Here is a 20,000-nt window from a genome sequence, read left to right as displayed (position 1 = left end):
ACTTCAGTCACTTACCTGTTGCGAAACCACACTATGATATCTGACCAAAAGTTTGTGGGCTTCAGGTGATATTACCAACTGCGAAAAATGAGCGTTTAATACTAATCCGGCCCAATCCAAAACCTGCAAAAAATTAACTGTTATTCCTTTCGAAGACCACAGTGACTCTTTTTTTTTTTTTTTTTTTTGACATAAGATAGACAGAAGTTTTCCTCAGTGAAGAATTTAATGACACACCAAAACGCTTTCTACAGGCTACAACAGGAGTGGAACTTGTGACCTTTCGATCTTGGGCTCCGATGCTCTCATACTGATCCCTGGAGACTCATTGGAGATGTGTACACGTGGGTACACGATGGGAAACATATTGCGGGGATATGTTGAAGGGATAATTTTATGATGTGATGTGATACGATATGGAAACTTTATTAATAATGTACATGAAAAATTACTCAGTTCTGATAGGTTAAAAAAAAGTGCAGTTCCCATACACGTAGGCAAATTTGTAACAGGACGCAAATTACAAATGCACGTTTCCAAGTTTTCAGTTGAATGACTTTTGAACGACAGTCTTGTAGAAAGTTTGAATTTGACAAACGTTGTAATCTGTTTTTCCAAACTAGCAGAGGTCGCTTTTCTTTTGCATTCGCTGGGGCTGACGAGTGCGGGAAAAGAGACCTCTGCCATTGGTCGAAACTCACTGCGTTGAGCCTGCGCGGCGGTTACTTAGCGACCGAATCCTCACGTGATACTTCATGTTGTGTGGGCTCAGTTAACAAAAGCGGAATCACTGCAAAGAAATGCGCGGGGAGCGGGACACAGTGGGCTCAAGTTACAGTAAGCAAACATATCATGAGGCATGCGGTTTGAAGAGTGCCGTCCGTCCAAGGTTGTGGACAGCGGTTGGATCAAAAGTGAGCTCTGTGCACATTGCTGCGCTACGCTTCGGTCATCACGGAACAAAAGAAATGTTGGGAGCTGTTGGCTCAAAAGTTTGACCAGTTTCAAACATCGTGCAACTCCCAACAACACCCAACACGTAACACTCAGCAATGTTGCGCCCGTTTGCACGGCGCTTTCGCAAACTGTCCCCGTTACGCGACATTTTTCGCGCACATGAATTGAGGACCGAAAGAAAAGGGGTTAAGGAACTTGACTTCCGTAAAGCTTTCAATAGCATTTATTACCTGTGGATAGGTTAGCGTCTCACAATCTATAAGGTCTTGAAAGCCAGGCTGACCACGTTCCAAGAGGCACATGAAAAACTTTAACAACAGCTTTGGAAAAAAAAAAAAGAATCACGAATAGTACGATTTATTTTGATTTTTGTACTGTATATAAAGTGATTAGATGAAAACAAAGAGCAACAAGTGAAGCTGGTAAGTGGTACTGAATTTTGCTGGAGGGGTCGGCTCTAAATTTTCACTGTGTAAACGAAAATCCTTGAGTGGAGTAATTCGTCAAAGCTACCAAGTTCGATTTTCCTACGGCGATGGGGAAGTGGGGAATGGTGATGAAAATGACTCGGATGGCTTCTCCTTATAACAGAAAATCTTTAAACAAGTATTAGTCTTCCCTACATCTGCCTCCGCCTAAGATAGTATGAAAGGCTGTTGAGATACGTTTAAATTACATGCTGAACATGTCGCCCCTGTTTCCGATTTGCGTCTGACAAATCGTCGCTTTGCATCAGATTTGCTTGAATGTATGATTTTTCAATCGCTAACCCGACAAGCACTTTGGTTCTCCTTGCGCGGTCGTGCCGAACAATACCAATACCACTTGCGCGCCCGCTTAAGCAATACCGATACCACCTTGCGCGCCCGGTTGAGCAAATCGAAATTGACAAAGCACTACATAACATCGACCTAAACCTGGTGAGCCATATATGCCGCTCACAAAGTGGAACTTTTAATAATTAACTCTCTTATTTTTTCTTTAATTTTCTTTATACCCGTTACAGGATCCGTTCGGACAGTGGGAAGAGCGCCGGAAATTTGTTAGCTGCAAGTTGAAAGACTGAAAATCAATTCGCTAACAACAGGACCCAACCTGGGAAAATTTATGACATGAAGAAAATTACTGTAACGTCTCGAAAATGACCGATCTACTGACCGTTTTATGACTGAAATAATCCTCGCCGCGATCGATCAGAAGCGAGAGATCGAGGAGCGAGCGAAAACGAAGCGATCATCTTTCAAGACTCCGCTGACATATCGATGGCTCACCAGGTTTACGTCGATGTTATCTAGTGCTTTCCTCGAAATTGATTTCCCTTGCAATATCTACCAATTTATACAATTACCCTTTTTACGCGGGGACTTCTAGGTTGCCTCCTCGGGTTTTGGCCTCTAGGCCATAGAGGCCAAAGCACTGAGGGGGCAAAAAAATCCTACCATATTTGCGTAAAGGACGCCAAGCCCCTGATGAAATCTTAAATTATTGCCGTTTAAATAAAATCAAGTTTGTTATCATGTTCCTTCCACCATGTAATTTAAAAGCAACAAAATTCAATAGTTACCATCACATCTTCAAAAGGAAGCTTCTTTAAACAAGGAAGGAGGAAAACATCGTTCACTTTGTAACACAATATGGCACATCTTCTCAACAGTTAAAGATCGCTGTCTTTTAAAAAACTCACAGTGCTTAATTAATCTCGCATCTTCCCACATCGTGTTCCGGGTCGATTTTTCTGAAAGGGCGTCAGATGTGGATTCACAGGCGGCCCAATCCCAGATTTCTTTGCTATGCTAAAGGGACAGTTTCATGGTTTTGCGCATGTCCAACCTTTAGCGAAAGCAGAAGTAAATTTTACGGTTTCTTACTGAACCAGATGATGGTCATTAATCACAGACAATATTAAGGCAAATATATTGAATGACTGAAGTCCAAATTTGGTGGAAAATACTGCGGGTTTACACAGAAAATATCAAATTTAGTTTTGACCATCGAATTTATTGTACGAGCCAAACATTTTATTTTACGCAAGACTTGTCATAACGCACAAGTCTATTCGCATGCGGTAGTTTCACAACACAACGGAAATGATTGCAAAAGTAATTCCATTTCATGAGTAATTCCACTTCTATGCCATTGTATTCCTAGCTGCATCACTGCTTTCGATTGTTTCAATAACAACGGGATTAAATGGGCTGACGTGACAGTTTGCCCATGCGCAGAGAAATGAAACCCTCCCTTTAAGTCTGATTTCAATTAACCCATAATTGATAAGGTTTATACGGGGAATCTACCCACGGCTAGGATTACTACCTTGTTGGCAGTGATGTGGCTTGCGTGTTCTAATGATCCCTGGAGCTGTATCGGCTAAAGTCTTGTACTACTTGCAGGGTCACCCATGCTGCTTTTCACCTTCCAATTTCCCATGCACCGCCACCATGAATAACTGTGTTATGATTGCTTGTGTACGGCAACCGTAACACGTCACAATTAGGGAATTCAAGATCTACGACGGCGACGGTCGACGAAAACGTCACCTCAAAATCTCGTCAAGCGTCAGTCATAGTTTTCAATTTCCAACTAAATTTCACTTTGTAATCATATTTATGATTGTCTTCTGACAATGTCCATTCCGTTTTCATAACATTTCTTGCCTTGTGAATTAGTTTAGTCTTAATTATTATTTGTTTCCTTCGTTCCTTTCTTTACTTGTAAATAAGAAGCAGCCAACTCGAAAGCTTTGCTACTTTGGCTGTTGCACACTAATTCAAAAATTGTACACAATTATACATCTTCTATTATTTTGTTTTCTGTAGTTTTTTTTTCTTCTTCCTTTTTTATTCTTCCTGAATAGTGTGAATAAAGGTTGTTGTTGTTGTTTTGCTTTATCATAAGTCTTTCGCGATTATTCAGTCTCGCTCACGTCCTACAATGTGGGCCGGGCGGCGAAGTATTCTAAAAAGAAATTGGTACGAGCGGTTTTAGAGTTAAAAAAGAGAATGAAAGATTATCAAATTTGGTGATTTCACGTCTTCGTTATGCAGAGGACCGCAAAGATACTTGCTAAGATCCGTGCTGCACGTGCAGCACGATTATTTATTAACTTCTTACTAACCGAGCGCGAGGGCCGTACTGGGGAATATTGGCCCGAGGTCGTGGCAGTACGGACCGAGCGCAGCGAGGTCCGTACAAAAACGACCCAGGGCCAATATTCCCCAGTACGGCTCGAGCTAGCTCGGTTAGTAAATAGTTTATTATATGGCTTTTTAATTACCTTTTGCTTTGTTTTTGCAAGCCCGTAATCGGCCCGTGGGCATTACGGGAGAATAATGCCCTACAATTCAGTCACAATTAGCCAATCAGAGCGCGCGTTATATCGGCTACAAATACAAGCCATATAATAAGCTCTTTTAACCAATTATATTAATGTTTTGTAGCTATGTCGTAGTCGTAGCCGTCGCAGATCTTAAACTCCCTGTTATCTAAGATAGCGACGCCCGCGGTCGAGACCGAAAAAAGAGATTCTCTAATTCACGTATATTTCCCGAAGCAAACGCTTTCTTTAAAAAGATATTCAAACAAATTTGATGGTAAACAACATTCCCTCTTATTTTTTGTTGGAAAGCAGGTTCATTTAAGCACTACTCAGACTAGTTTCGCTCTGGGCTAAGTAGCACATTTTTATCACACTAATCATAAAAATTACAATTTCCTCGATGGTGATTGGTTTAAAAAACTCATATTTTTCACTAATTTACCTTCCAAGTTGTCATCGGACAGTTCAAGAAGCCAATCACATTCAAAGTTGTAGTTTAAATCAACCAATCACAGCCTTGGTTTCAATCACCATAGAAACAGTGTAAATAGTCCTAAATTGTGGCTTTCTCTCTTTCAGAGCGACATTAAACAATTTTACGCCTCCTTTGACATCCAAGTTTCCCCTTTCTTTCATAACTTGGCTCTTCTTCTTTTCTCGGAAATTGTAATTTTTATGTTTAATTGACAAGAGGACTTCGTGTCGTCCAATTCGGTCGGTCATCATACTCCTGATAAACAAATAGGACTCCCGCGGATTTTGTTATCACTCGTATGATTACAGCTAGACCGAATTGGACTCCACTTAGTCCCATTACCATTACTAATTGAAAGGGGTAGAATCGTCGCCAAGTGACATCAACAATGCAAATTGAGGCGACCATCTTGTTGCTACTTAAGCTGCTTAAAGTCTTCATTGGCTTCACGGTTATCAAAGCTACGCATGCCCCATGGAAGGACTTCAAGACGCAAGAAATAAGATGCAAGCCAGTCATTACTATTCAATGCTTAATTATGAACAAGGTTGATCAATCTTTACGGAGGCTGTTGCGTTGAAAACTGAAATAAATTCGATCTGAAAAAAACCTGGAATAGCAACGATACTGTTTGTTTAATTTTCAGGATACAAGTATTTGAAATTTGCTTTCTCCAATGGCATTTGACCACCTTGTACTTCCATTTGCAAACTTTTTGCCGCGTTTTCTTTCGGTGAAGTATGTTCTTGTCTGCAAAGAAGAGAGCGTGGTCTGTTTATTTCCCAACTAACACAAGGCTTCGTATAGCCTACACTATGTCAGAGGTTTATTTAACTTACTCCTCGGTTTCCGGTTATCAGTCAGAGCCGAATCCTATTCTACGTTCCTTACGGGAAAAGTGAAAAAACAAAACAAAAACAAGACCCTGGGCTGGATCCTAACACTATGTTTCTTCGGACAAAGTAGTTAATTGATGGTACGGGAGGTTATCAATGGAGTGTTAAGTCTTTTTACGTGACACACGGTTGGCGCAATGGCGAAATCACTCGCCTCCAACAAATTTGCCCCGGGTACGTATACTCCGGTTACCCGTTCCTCCCCTCCAAAAAAGAATTATATTTTATTGGACTTGGAGTCTCTCCAATGAGTAGAGTACTTGCTCTTGGCCATATCGCCTTAGGACTACAATAGAGCGGTTTTCAATTGAGTGTCGAAAGTAATTAGCGAATTACTTTGTTTTGCATCTGCTTCACTCTGTGATTGGTTCAAAGTTCTCTGGCCACTTTTTCAACCAATCAGAAGTGAAAGCAAAACCAATCGTAGCTCACGCGTGCACGTTTTCCCGCGCTTTGTGTCGGCTACCTGTAATTACTTCGGGTTTTGATTGGTTTACTGCATTGTCTCCGTCCTTTTTGATTGGCCAAAGTAATTACTTTGGTTTTGGTTTTACGACACTCATTTGAAAACCGCTCTAAAGTGATCATTGTTATTTATGCCAAAAATAAAAATAAGTGGTTATTAAAAAATTGTTGATAAAACCTCAAAACATGGCGTAGACAATCTACAACAGTGTCCTCGGGAATTCCCTTGATGTTCTCGAAACATTCTTTTAACAGCTCCTGCAAAGAAATACATAATCATATTAAAGCGGGCAGCAAAGAGTAATTGCAGAATACTCGGCCACTCGAACCAACGCTTCCTCGTTCAAGGCTACGCGGATATGTGGTTACCAAGTGGCTAAGTGAGTGGGTGAATGAGTGATTACGCTGTTAACATATAGAAACGCGTAAACTGTGGCAAGGTGGCTACGCGGCTACGTGACTCCGAAAGTTTCCGTTGTACTTCTATCGCTTACATGGTCAGTGACGATCATCGCTATGAGATGCCTCACCTTTTTAGACGCTTTAAGAACGAGGTAAATTGTATACCCAGAGGTTTTCTTGCCATTGTTTGAACTTAGCCATGTAGCCACGTAGCCACAGTTTGCGTGTTTGCGCGTAACAGAGTAGCCACGTAGCTGCAAAAAAGTGTTTTGGAGTTATTCTACAGTTAAGATCCGCAAGCAAGCAGTCTCTTATCTCACTGGATGAAGGTATGGGAATCAGTTCATCCATTGCTTCCGTTGTGGATTCATGCTGTATAACTCTAAATATAATGTTAAACGAATTCTAAACACCGATATATACAGACTGCAGGTGTCGAACATTGAAGAGTGTTTCAACATAAATCCTATTAACCCTATTAACTTCAAAAGTAAACTCACCAGGTCATTCTTTTCCATAATACAATTCAGCAATTCTTTGCTACAGCTTGTTAAAAAAAGTCACCAAAAAATTCAATTAGTCCCTATGACTGCCTTCTTGTCATGTTACCACGGTACGTACACATTAAGAACTTGAATAAACCAGGCAACAATTTGGGACACTAAAGCCTTATATGTAGCAGATGGAACATGCCTCTCCTCGATCAACTGTGTGTGCTCGTCTAGAAAGGCAGTAAGCGACCGAGAAGCATGCAAGGAACTCCGCTCACACACGAAATGCAAAAATATATTAAAAATAATGCCACTAAGGATATTGACTGAATTGAGGAAAAATATCAAACTTACCTGGGTGGAACGCACTTGGTCTTGAGAAGCTTAGAGATTGGTTCTCGAGCCCAAAACCTTTTCTCATAAACACATCTGGACAGCACTCCAGATACGAAATGCTGTGATAACACATTTGCATTTTCAGACTAAAGGTGGAGGCAAAAAAACAAAACAGTTACTAAGATACCGTAATTCATCGGTTCTCAGTTCTTGGTCACTATACGAGTGATAGGTCTCATTGCCTCTAAAAGCACCGGTACTGTAGGTTCCAAGAAAGAAATCTACACAGGAAGAGTCAGTGCCCTCAGAAAATGATAAGTTACTTACTAAGAAATTCGAAATGAAAATGATCTAATGGAGAATTTGAAATGGAAGCCGTTTGCCACATTACGATTTACGCAAGGAAATTTTGAGGCTAGCCTGCGGGCAGACTCTCTCTACACAGGGCGAGCGAGAAAGGTAGGGGACTGGAGTGGGGAGAAGAGATGGGGGCTATGTGAGGCTATTTCGAGGCAGGTGCAGGAAGCACCCATTCCACCTTCCCATCAAAAGCAAATTGAAGCAAAGATCTCCAATCCAATGTACATCTAGAGCCTGTTCATAAGTTGATCTTAATGGCTCCTGGCAAAAAATAATTTTTTGGGGGTTCTATGGAGCTATGAAAAACATTCACCGGAACTAGAGCATGAGACACTAAAGACCTTAATATTATCTTCGTAAGCAAGCAAAAGATTAAGGAAGTTCTTCGTAGATTTCAGGAGTAACACAATTTTTGTATGATTCAAAGCTCCAATAAACGCACTGAAAACATGGGTACAAGTTAAAGAATCACATTTTGCAACATTTGGGACATACCTTGAAAACACTTTTACTATAAAAGTTTTTTTCCTTGCCATTGACTCCACAATTACAGGGAAAATGATACAAAACATGGGCAGTTTTATGAAGCTAAAAAAGTTTTCTGGCCTGACTAAATCTTAAATTCTGTCAGTAAGATCTTTTATCTTCATAAATATTCTTGCTCTTTGGCCATTTCAACTTAATCAATCGCTGTTTGTTTTAACTTCTATCTTGTACCATAGTACCTCTTTCTCATGTGAGGCTTTATCTTTGTTCCCTATATCAGGCAAAGTAAGAAAACTTAATCAGATAAATTCCACTCCCTAATGCTGGTCATGAACATCATCATCATCACAGTGCTGTCCTCATCTTCATCCTCACTGTCATGATCATACATACATCTTATTCGATGGTTTAACATATAATACGCGCGGATATTTTGCGGATATTTTGCGAGGAAAAATACGCGCAATAGGCAAAAAGCCCACGGGTATTATATGTTAAACCCTCGAAAAAGAGATTTATTATTCCACTACAAAAAAGTTGTTATTTTACTTCAATTTTATTTGGTATGAGCGTTCTAAAAAAAACGCATCATCTGTCCTTCAGGGCGCGTGTGAACGATGTGAACAGCACAAAAAGCCAGTCAAATATCTTTATTTGATTGGATAAACAAAATGACGAGTGACAAGCGATGAAAAGCTAAATTCCCAGGCTTTGCATCGTGTTGAAAACAACTTCTTTCATTGAAAAACTCCCGTTCCATCCGTATTTGCTCTGCATGTTCTAAACCGGTCAAACCGAGACACTACCGTGTATTACCGTCTCATATTTTGCGCGTTCTCTTGACCAATTATGGTAAAATGACGTAATAGTGGAATAATTAGCAATTACTGAATGAGGCTGATTAGGATATGAAGAATTCTGCAGGTCGAGGAGGGTGTTATCCACCAAGGCCGAAGGCCGAGGTGGATAACATCCTCCGAGATCTGCAGAATTCTTCATATTCTACGAAAGCCGAATTCAATAATTGCTTTATTATTCATTCAAAATATTTTCTTTGCTCAAACTTCTAAACCTACTCGCAGCCATTTTTCTGCTCAACAAAAATAACACAATCTCGTCCCCAGCTTTTTTCGGTCAAGGGTTCAATAATTTGCAGCAGGCTGCACTTTTAACGTCATTTTGACGTCATCGGTTCAATAATCTGCAGCGGGCTGCACTTTTGACGTCATTGATTCAATATGACGAAGTTTCTTTCCAAATTCGGTGAACAGCAGCTGGTTATGGTGAATTATGCGTGTGGTTTTAACCAATCAGAAACGGGGAAATATTTTGAGTGAATAATAATAATAATGATTATTACCGACCAAAACATATTTAACAATTTGGTACAACACCACTTTTGAAGCATGCCAATCAGTCAACCTATCTGTTGATGCACTTCCCATTCATGTACAACTCACTAACTAACTCCTGTACAATGCACTTGTACGTACCTTGTTTTTGCCATTTCATTTGCATTTTTGTGTAACTATCCAATTCTGAGTACAAAGCCTCTTTGGTTGAAGTCTGTATGACAAAAAAAAACAGCCAGTCAATGAATTGGTTGTCTACTAAGTCCGACTTGACATTTTCAATAAAAAATGTGAACAGGCAGCGAAATTTGAAGGAGTGGGCAGAGAAAGAACCACAAGCCTTGAAGGCACGTTCTTTTAAAGTGGTCCATGGAAAAATATGCTCCTCTATGAAATTTCTCCATTTTGGAGAAAGATCTTTTTGATTTTTCATGAACAAAGCTTGTCTAATCCAAGGTTTGCATTCTATGGCCCATATTTCATGTTCTTTATCAAACTTGGAGTAACTTTGATCAAAATAGGAGGCAAATGCTGCTGAAATAGCCAGCGAGTCTTTTTTGCTGACTGCTTGCTCTTATTGAAATCTTTGCTGACTGACAACCAGCCACCTTGGAGACAGTCAACAAGTCAGTAATATGAAATATTCTATTAGTCAGTCTACTAGTTAACAAAAATTTGGTTTTATCAACGGAGTTGATAATGTAAATTGGCCACCGTACAGAGATTCTAAAAGCTGACGTTTTGAGCGTTAGCGAATAGATTTGCTCTGATGAAGGGCTAACGCTCAAAACGTCAGCTTTTAGAATCTCTGTACGGTGGCCAATTTACATTATCAACTCCGTTGATAAAACCAAATTTTTGTATACTACTTCCCCACCGATGCAGCACCACAGTTTCTTTAGAAACTACCCCTTCATTTACTAGTTAACAAGCCAAGTCTAACCTTCCAACACTAGAATTTCTGGAAAGGTCTAACTAGGTGCCTTCATCGTAACTTCTCATACATACATGTAGAAGACTTTGCACGTTACAGAAATGTACCTTTGAAGGATCAGTGAGCTTCTGAAGTTTTTTCTTTTCCAGGTGATCTTTCTTTTTCATGGTTTTTTTCCAAACATTCAAAGGCTACAAATACAAATCATGATAAAGTAAACAAAACTAAACTGAACATGGAATATCAGTAAAATTATGAAGAGCTTAATGTCAAAACATCAACTCACCCTGCCTGGTCTTGCCAACTTTGGTGTAATAAGGAGCTCTGGCTTCAAAGTCTCGTCCTGCAAAAAACTATTGATAAAATGTTTCAAATAACCATCATGATGTTACCATGTTTTTTTCAACTGAATTGACGATGACTCGGAAAAAACTCTGACAAGAGTGGGCCATCCCTGTCACAGTTTTTCTCTGTCCTTGTGTGGGCCTGCTAAGTTAACAGTCAGATGGATTGCAAGGGAATATACAGGACTGCAAATTAAACTCTGACAGTTAGTTCTAAGATCAGATGATTACAGTGATCTCTTAAGGTCTCGTCATAGGTTCGAGATGTCAGTTTTTCACAACGTTCTTATTTTGTCAATAGTTAATGCTATGAGAATGAAATTAACCTTTTGACACTCAAACTGGCCTAAACCGGCCAGACTTAGTATTTTACTGCCTCTAACGCCCGACGATTTTACTCTTCAATGGGGAACCTCTGGGAGTCAATGGGTTAAAAAAAGAATTCTTTTGTTTGAACGTCATCTTTTCTATGTTACGTTCTCAAAGCAAAAACAGCTTGTCCTATTTTAGAGGTTTAACTGATTGACTCCTGGGGGTTCCCCATTGACGAGTAAAATCGTCTGGCGTTAGACAGAGTAAAATACTAAATCTGGCCGGTTTAGGGGACGTTTTTCAGTGATTGATTAAGGTAAACGTGTTTTAATCCATTGACTCCTAGAAGTGAGGCTTAATAGAAGCTTGAGGTTTATGTGAGGCTCCAGCACTTGGCTAAGTAGCCTGACTTCTGGCTGTTATACTCAATTGTGGTCTCATTCACACAGCAGCCCTTCAAGCTACTGAATCCTGCCAAGCCGACCACATGCTGGAAAGGTCAGACCACAACACCAGGGATGCTGTGCCCTACTCTTTTCGAATAGTGTGTGGGATCTTTAATGTCTCACAGAGTTTATGAAAAAGGGCTGTGACTGAGATGGGGCTTCTGGCTTATCAAACACATCTGAGAAGACTAGAAAGTATAACCATTTTGCAGATGTACGTAGTACAAAGGCAGCACTTTCTTCTCAGTTATTTAAGGACCCCGAGTGTTGGTCCGGCTGGGGTTCAAACATGCGACTTCACACACGGAAGTCCAGTGCCAACTGGTCGGCTGAACCAATCCCCATTGATGAAGGGTAAAATTGTCTGGTGTTAGTCTAAGAGTAAAACCTCGTTAGTCCCACAGCTTGGAGTCAATGGGTTAGGTAATTTTAATGAGTATGTAAGACTCAAGAAGAGTGTTTTCAATTTTTTGTTTTTTTTTAATTTTCTGCCATACTGTCTAAATTCCCCCCTAAAAAAACCAAAATTTTCAACTTTGATGGAAGATAACGATGCAAAAAATGTGACCTAAATGCACAGGATCTCCAAGGGATATGTGGTGACAACAAAATAGACTTACTTCGCAGTGCAATCAAGTTGTCCTAGGACTGATGCCAAAGAACACGGAAATGTGCAGAACTGACACACAGCTACTGTGTGACAAAAGCCAACACAAATAAAGCCTGGTATGTAACAAGCGCAGAAAGCTCCTTCGGGCTGTCCTAAACTCTGCAATGTATTTTGTTTGGCTAGCATTTTGTCCAAAGTTTGCCATGACTGTAACGTTCCGTACTTTATATCCCACACCATGATAGCATCTAACAAACGAAGAAAAAAACTAGTCTGGATTTTAGCTGAGGACAAAAGTAATTCTGGGTAAAAACAAATTTTATGCCTGATGACTGGTTCAACGTAGTGGATTGTACTTGTCTACCAGACTTGCTGTTTAAACCTTGAGCTACCGTTGAGGAGAACCCTACTATAAAGTACATGTACAGCCTGCAATTATTCCACATCAAATTAAGGTTTCACTATGAATCATGAGGGTCAAAAATTGAAGTTCACTTCAGCGTAGAGCCTGTGAATCAGGATGGACAAATGGATTGTGAAAGCACAGCAATAAATGTTACAAACAGTATATTCCCTGATTTGAGAGAAATGAGGTGTGCTTCAATGTTGGGAAGTATAACAAACAACAACGACAAACTCCACAAAATCTTTGCGTTATGTTACGGTATGGTATAGTGTGAACCAACTTGTTCAAAACTGTCCAATAGTGGTGAAGTAGAGCATATCCTATTGCTGTTACCGCTGCCATATAGTTATCATCATGAATTAAAGCTCCCTATCAAGTGTTCGTAGTCACCTTTTAATTTTCCTTCAATAGTTATGCTTCCACAGAGACAAACACGTTCAGGATCAATGGCTGCTAAAGCAACTGAGCCCTGCAGGATTACAACACATGATCATGTCAATAATAATACAGTGCACAATAATAATAATAAAGTTAATAAGCGCCCAGCCTCGAATAAGCACCCACCCCACCCCCCAAAAAAATAATTTTGAGCGCCCAACACCCCCCCCCCCCCCCCCCATTTACCTCATTTTAGCCCTAGGCCCAAGGAATGGGCTCGGTTATTGTGTTGTAAATCGGCAGAATAATAATAATAATAATAATAATAATAATAATAATAATAACAACAATAATAATAATAAGAAGAAGAAATAATAATAAGAAGAAATAATAATAATAATAATAATAATAATAACAATTTCCATTTGTGAATATTCTTTCAACTGAAGTAGTAGTTGTCAGTTGGATATTGATCCACTACAACTAATAATTCATGAAAAAAACAGTCCTACAACTCTATGTAATACCCTAACCTTGTCACTTCCAGAGTGAAGAGGATGCAATCTCTGTATTCTTCTGCAGGTAAGTGGTGATGGCCTATTATTTGAGTCTGACAGTGCAAACTTTAGGATGGATTCCAGCTCCGTGAAGCAAAGTGAGCCATCAGACCCTGTTGCAGTGAAAGAAACAAAACCAATAACTCACTTAGCTCCATCAATGACTGACTGAGCATTTGTGCCAACAATAAATCAATTGAAGAAGAACCTAGAACCTAGTAAGTGACAACGTTTGGCCAATTTTTAGTTTTGCTCAAAACTAGCCCAAATTTTGTAAGTTGACTGGAAATGAACTTAAGAACATTGTCATGGTATTTTTTAATCTGATTTGAGCTTCATTTTCGAGAAATAAGCTATGCAAAAATACTATCGGCTTCGCGTTCGAAAACAATGGAATCAACAATGCAACACTTACTGTTCATTGTTCACTTTAAATCTAATAGTGTAAGCTTATGTTATTGCATGCATCGGTAGGTCAACCAAATGATGCGCACAGCGAATTACAAGATAGGTCGGGGGTTCAAGCCACCGATCAGGCTTGTTTTTTTTGTTAGCACAGAGCTGTTTCTTTTTTTGTTTTCTAATGTTATTCGCCACGATCTTATCGATCTTCGTGAAATTCAAGTGATGCGCGAAGCTCCAGGCATAAGTGGCTACAAAATCTAGGGAGAATTTGTTGAGGTGTCTTGGTTGCTTGGCAGTTATCTTAAATCTTAATGCCCAAGTAGCTTGCCTTTATTAATTATTGCTATTGTTTGTTCTTTCATCAACTGCCAAGTCAAACGAGCCATGAAATAGACAAACTGATATTGTTATTGTTAATTCTTTCATCGAGTGCCTAACTAAAGGAGCCTGTTCTAATTTTTTTATTCATTTGCGCATTAAGAATCCATCCAATGTCCAATAGTCAATCAACTGGTCCATCCACCACACCCCCAAAAGGTCTGATATAACATTGAAGAGTTACACAACTAATGCCTTCTCAGGATTAATAATTTATATTTGAAAAGTCGCTACAAGTTTTACTTACAGTAAGATGTGATACCGTGCCCTTCCTCACACGCACAACAGGACAACAGCGAGGCATCCTGTCATGAAACATAAAAACACTCTGTAATAATTATTTATTTTGTATGGTACATAAGACTGTGATTAAAGGCAGCAAATTTGAATGCGGTTGTGCTCCGTTAACCCAGTGACTCCTAAATCTATCTATTATATCTCACTCCCACGGGGGTCTATGGTTTAAAGGGGACATAGTTTTTGAGTGGAGATAGAGGTTGTTAAAATTAACCAGATCTGTGGTGCTACTTAACCCTTTGACGTCCAAACTGGCCGAAACCGGCCAGACTTTGTATTCTACTCTGTCTAATGCCAGACGATTTTACTCGTTAATGGGGAACCCCTGGGAGTCAATGGGTTAAGCAATAGAGAATGTTTTCCGTGTTTCCATAGCTCATCTAAACACGAGGGGGATTTGGGAGAATTTGAGACAGTTATGCAAATCTAACGTATCATACGTAATTCAACCCCAGCTTGGGCGCTAGAGCGGTAATTAAGGCTCTCTTATGGCCTCATTTAGGCCTGAATGTTTTCAATGTTACCGTAATGCCTTAAATTCTTAAGGCTTTGAAGCCTTAAGAATTTAAGTTATTTAAGGCTTGGTTTTAAGGTTATTGTACTTTCATAAGGCTCTGTTCAAGCTTCGCTAGTAAGGTTACTTTCAGGTCTGTTAGGGTTAGGCCTTAGTTAGTCTACTGTAAGGTCTGAATCATTTTCGTAAGGGATGTCTCCTCGCAATTTCACTTGAGCGTGTGTATTTTGCCTGCCCCACAATCCATCGCTGAAATTAGAGACCACTCGCAGCCGACACTGAAGCCACACCATTCACCACTGAAGCCACCCCATTGAAGAGTAAAATTGTGTGGATATAGAGCGTAAAATCTAAGTCTCACTTTGAGGACGAAAAAGGTAAAATTAATATTGCAAGCTAATTTTCATGCTGTGAGCTGAAAGCCAGCATTGGGATTTACCAATACCTGCCACTTCAATATTAAATAAGTACATGTACAGTGTAATAATTTTATTATTGTTGGTCCTCTTTAGAGCAAGTTTCAATCAAGTGTTTTGTGATGGTAATTATTCTATTCTACATACAGTGAATTTCAATCAAGTGTCATAAAACCAAAACCAAAGTAATTACTTTGCCCAATCCAAAAGGACGGAGACAATCGAGTAAACCAATCAAAACTCAAAGTAATTACACGCAGCCGACACAAAGCGCAGGAAAATTTGCATGTGAAGGCCACAATTGGTTTTGGTTTCACTTATGATTGGTCCACGCGTTGGCCAGCTTGTCAATTTCAGTGTAATATGATCGTTTTGTTTAGCTCGTTTTTTCGTTCGAGTCGTTCGTTCAACGTGTCTCCTTTTCTTACCTTTTCTGCATGGCTTCTGCCGCCGGTAAACGCAAGGTCAAGGCACCTACCTTACCGACGGGTTTTGATTACGACCTCCCTTCACTGAGTCAGCCGCCTCACAGCGCTCCAAGTGCAAAAAATTCGCCTCAAGACGACCTCACTCTACCACGTGGCTCGCCGGTCTCCATGCCGGGAAATTCCCAGGATTTGGAGCTACTCAAACTTCAAATAGAGAAACAGCGTCTGGAAATCCAAGTCTTGGAACTGGAAGCTCAAGCCAAGGCCCGATCGCTATCGTCTCCTAGCAGTGTTAAACCGGCAGCGATTCCTTCGCTCGACACCGTTCGTTCCGGACACAATGCCGGTAAGTCCCAAGGTCAACTTGACCACAACACACGCATCACTAATCCGCAAGAATGGCCTCATTTGCATGTCCCATTTGGTCTTGCCATGAAAAAGTTTAAAGATCTTACAACTTCTAAATTTGTTTACGGTTATTTAGACATTGTTAATTCCGAACCACCTGAGAAACAAGCCGTCATGACGCGACATTTGATGTCCTTAATGCGTCTCGCTTCAAAGTATAATTGGCCCGCTGTTCTTTCCTTTCACGCGCCGTGTTAGATCGTATCGAGGCCGGCCTCGCCAACTGGGGCGATGATTTCAGCCAGATAGAGCGATTCAACATCACAGAATCTCAGCGACTTCCCAACACAACACCGTCAGCAAATAATGCCATAGTCCCAGGTCCCAGCAACCGCTCACGGTTATATTGCCGCGAATGGAATCGCATTGGCACTTGTCACAACACCAGTCACCAGCCGGATGTGGAACACATCTGCGCCTACTGCAAACTCTCTGATCATACTATTGCATCTTGTCCTACTCGACCACCGCCTTCTTCAAACCGTCCCACACCACCCACGTCTGATTGACTAGTCATCTCTCCTAACTCTCCCGAACACTCTCCATTATCTTCGACCTCACCTTTTGCTCCGTTACCTTCGTCCGAAGTCTCGCCCGTTTCCGTTTTGCCGTCTGGTCAGCCTTCGCTCTCCAGTTCCCGTTCGTATGCCGCCGTTGTTCGCCATATCCTTTGCTCCAAGTCGTCCTACCCCAACGCCTTCGGAGCTCGTGTTCCCGTTCCTTCGAAATTGAATATTCCTTCGTGGAAATCCGCTCTCGACAAGTACTCCGATTCTGTAGTGGCCCTTTTTCTCGCATTTGGTTGGCCCATCAACTACCGCTCCAGTTCCGTTCCTACACCTTCCAAGTCTAACCACTCCTCCGCAATCCGTTTCCCAGATGCTATTAACTCCTTCATCGCAGCCGAAATTTCTCATGGGGCCACCGCTGGACCATTTCTCCAGAACCCTTTCCCGTCGCCGCTCCAAACCTCACCGCTGCAAACTGTCCCCAAAGATGACTGTAAGCGTCGTGTCGTTCTGGATTTGAGCTTTCCCCCGGTGCCTCCGTTAATGACGGCATCCCCAGAAACTCCTTTCTGGACGAACCTTTTCATCTTTCTCTTCCTCGCTCCGCCGACTTTGTCGATCTCATCATCGCCAAGGGCCCAGGATGTTTCCTTTTTAAGAAGGATTTGAAGCGCGCATATCGTCAAATCCCTGTTGATCCTAGGGATTACAATTTACTCGGTTACCACTGGAATGACCTTCTATACTTTGATCTGGTTCTTCCCTTCGGCCTTCGTTCAGCCACCCTCACTTGCCAACGTACTACCAATGCGATTGCGCACATTTTCTCTTCCGTTTATCATCACCAGTGCGTGAATTACATCGATGACTTTGGTGGCGTAGAGTCCTCGCACGACAACGCTCTTCAAGCCTTCCAGGAACTTGAAACCCTTTTCAACCGCTTGGGTCTGGAATCCTCCCTGGGAAAAGATTGCCCTCCTTCAACTAGACTGGTTTTCCTCGGCCTCATTTACGATACTGTTACTATGACTCTGGAAGTTCCTGAAGACAAGCTGTCACGTGCCTCCGCCCTCATTCGTCTTTGGCTCAGTTCCCCACGCACCACAAAATCTGATTTACAGTCACTCATTGGCAAACTTTCCTATATCTGCGCCTGTATCAGCCCCGGAAAAATTTTCATGCAGCGAATGCTTTCTGACCTCCGTCGCCTACCCCACAAATCTTCCCACTTCACGCCCAGTTCCGCCCTGCTAGCCGATCTGCGCTGGTGGAACGAGTTTCTAACCGTTTACAATGGAGTCTCTCTTTAACGTTCCTCTCCTTGGATTGACACGACTGTTCGTTTCTGCACCGACGCCTGCATTTCCGGCATTGGCGGTTGTTTCGACGGTCGTTTCTTCCACTCCTCTTATCCACCTTTCATCGACACCGCCTTGCTGTCCATCGCGTCGCTCGAAATGTTAGCTGTCATCGTTAGTCTCAAACTGTGGTCCGAAGAGGTGCGTGGCCAGCGTATTTTAGTACGAACTGACAATCAAAACACTGAACTTGCCATCAACACCGGTCGCTCACGTGTCCCTTTTGTTCAATCCTGTTTACGCGAACTTTGGTTTTATGCTTCCCGTTTTGATTTTGAGCTTCGTGCCCTTTATATCCCGGGTCACCAGAATACCATTGCTGATTCTCTCTCTCGCTGGGACAATGATCCACAATATCAACACATTTTCTACGAGGCAGCTCATCTTCATTACAACACCTTAACGGAATAATATAGTTGCTCCTTTGATTTGTTTCGTTTTGACTGCCAGTGGTAATCACCTCTTCATTTTTTTTTTTTTTCGTATTCCAGGTTACCATCTATGCGATTTACAGCATCATGTCCATCGAATTCAAGACTTTGCCTTATCAGCAGCCACCAAGCGAAACTATCACTCCGTCTGGAACACCTACCTTAACTTCTGCGACTTCTACAAGCTTCAACCCTTCCCCGCTTCCCCATCTACAATTGCCGCGTTCATCACTCTAGTCAGTTTCTCCGTCAAATCTCACCACACCATCAACAATTATCTCAGCGCCCTGCGGCGTCTTCACGTCATCTGTCACTTGGATGCTTCAGCCTTTGACGACATTCATGTCAAACTGACGCAAAAAGGTCTGGGAAGTCCATGATTCACATTCCCCACCGCAAAGCTCCTCTTACGCCGTCGATTTTGTTTCATTTCCATGCCCACCTTAATCTGTGCGACTCTGCCCATTCAGCCTTGTGGTGCGCCCTTCTGGTTGGTTTCTTCACCTTTTTTCGCACAGCCAATCTCGTTAATCAGGCGTTTGACAGTTTCTCTCCACAACACGTCTTATCTAGAGGTAGCGTCCACTTCAACGATTCCGGCGCCTGTTTTACAGTCACCAGAACCAAAACTCGGCAAGCGGGTGATACAGCCCTTGTCGTTCCAGTTCCCCTCATTCCCGGATCGTTGCTCTGCCCAACCACCGCTCTCAAGTTATTACTGAGGATGGTTCCTGCCCCTGACGCTTGTCCTCTCTTCACTTTCGCTTCTACCTCGAACCAACTCACGTGCATTACGGCGAAGTCCCTCAACAACGGTATCCAGCATTTAGCGTCCCTTATCTCTTTGGATCCAGGATTTCTCTGGTCATAGTCTTCGTCGAGGCGGCGCTACCTTCGCTTTTCAGTGTGGTATCCCAGCAGAGCTTATTAAGCTTCAAGGAGACTGGCGATCTGACGCTTACATGTTGTATTTATCACTGCCTTTAGCCGACAGACTCGTTCTCACGCAGATCATCGCTGAGCACATTCAAACCTTGTAGTCGTAGTTTGGTATTTATAATATTTTATCACTTATCTCCCTTGCCATACCCCTCTCGCACTCTCCTTTTTCTCCTTTGAATCTGTTTGGGCCTCTTTCTCTCTGCTTGGGGTCTCCTCGGGCCCCTTGGGTCTCTCGGTTTTCATTAAAGATGCCCAAACAGATTTTCTGTCTCGTTTGTCTTTGTGTGTTGCGTGAGGGGTGTGACAGGGGATAATTGTTAATATTCCTAGGGGAATAACTTAATTAGCCCCAGGACTCCACGCGTTGGCCAGCTTGTCAATTTCAGTGTAA

At 41.6% G+C, this 20,000-nt stretch overlaps 1 protein-coding gene across 1 annotated transcript in view; it reads right to left on the bottom strand.

Moving 5' to 3' along the window:
• Positions 1–20,000, bottom strand: part of LOC138060696 (nucleolar protein 11-like) — a 37,198-nt gene that overhangs the window by 2,419 nt on the left and 14,779 nt on the right. The window contains exons 7-21 of the mRNA XM_068906550.1: positions 14,554–14,611; positions 13,500–13,636; positions 12,979–13,057; positions 12,193–12,430; positions 10,757–10,823; positions 10,578–10,661; positions 9,678–9,750; positions 8,424–8,455; positions 7,357–7,484; positions 7,012–7,057; positions 6,288–6,367; positions 5,400–5,498; positions 2,522–2,600; positions 1,188–1,277; positions 16–123 (exon numbers count right to left, since the gene is read on the bottom strand). Of these exons, the coding sequence (XP_068762651.1) occupies positions 16–123; positions 1,188–1,277; positions 2,522–2,600; positions 5,400–5,498; positions 6,288–6,367; positions 7,012–7,057; positions 7,357–7,484; positions 8,424–8,455; positions 9,678–9,750; positions 10,578–10,661; positions 10,757–10,823; positions 12,193–12,430; positions 12,979–13,057; positions 13,500–13,636; positions 14,554–14,611 (1,398 nt within the window). The remainder of the gene's footprint in view (positions 1–15; positions 124–1,187; positions 1,278–2,521; positions 2,601–5,399; positions 5,499–6,287; positions 6,368–7,011; positions 7,058–7,356; positions 7,485–8,423; positions 8,456–9,677; positions 9,751–10,577; positions 10,662–10,756; positions 10,824–12,192; positions 12,431–12,978; positions 13,058–13,499; positions 13,637–14,553; positions 14,612–20,000) is intronic.

This window comes from Montipora capricornis, chromosome 8 (assembly GCF_036669925.1).
Source record: "Montipora capricornis isolate CH-2021 chromosome 8, ASM3666992v2, whole genome shotgun sequence".
Lineage (NCBI taxonomy): Eukaryota > Metazoa > Cnidaria > Anthozoa > Scleractinia > Acroporidae > Montipora > Montipora capricornis.
The sequence above is the reverse complement of the archived record's forward strand: the minus strand, read 5'-3'. Positions and strand labels throughout refer to the sequence as shown.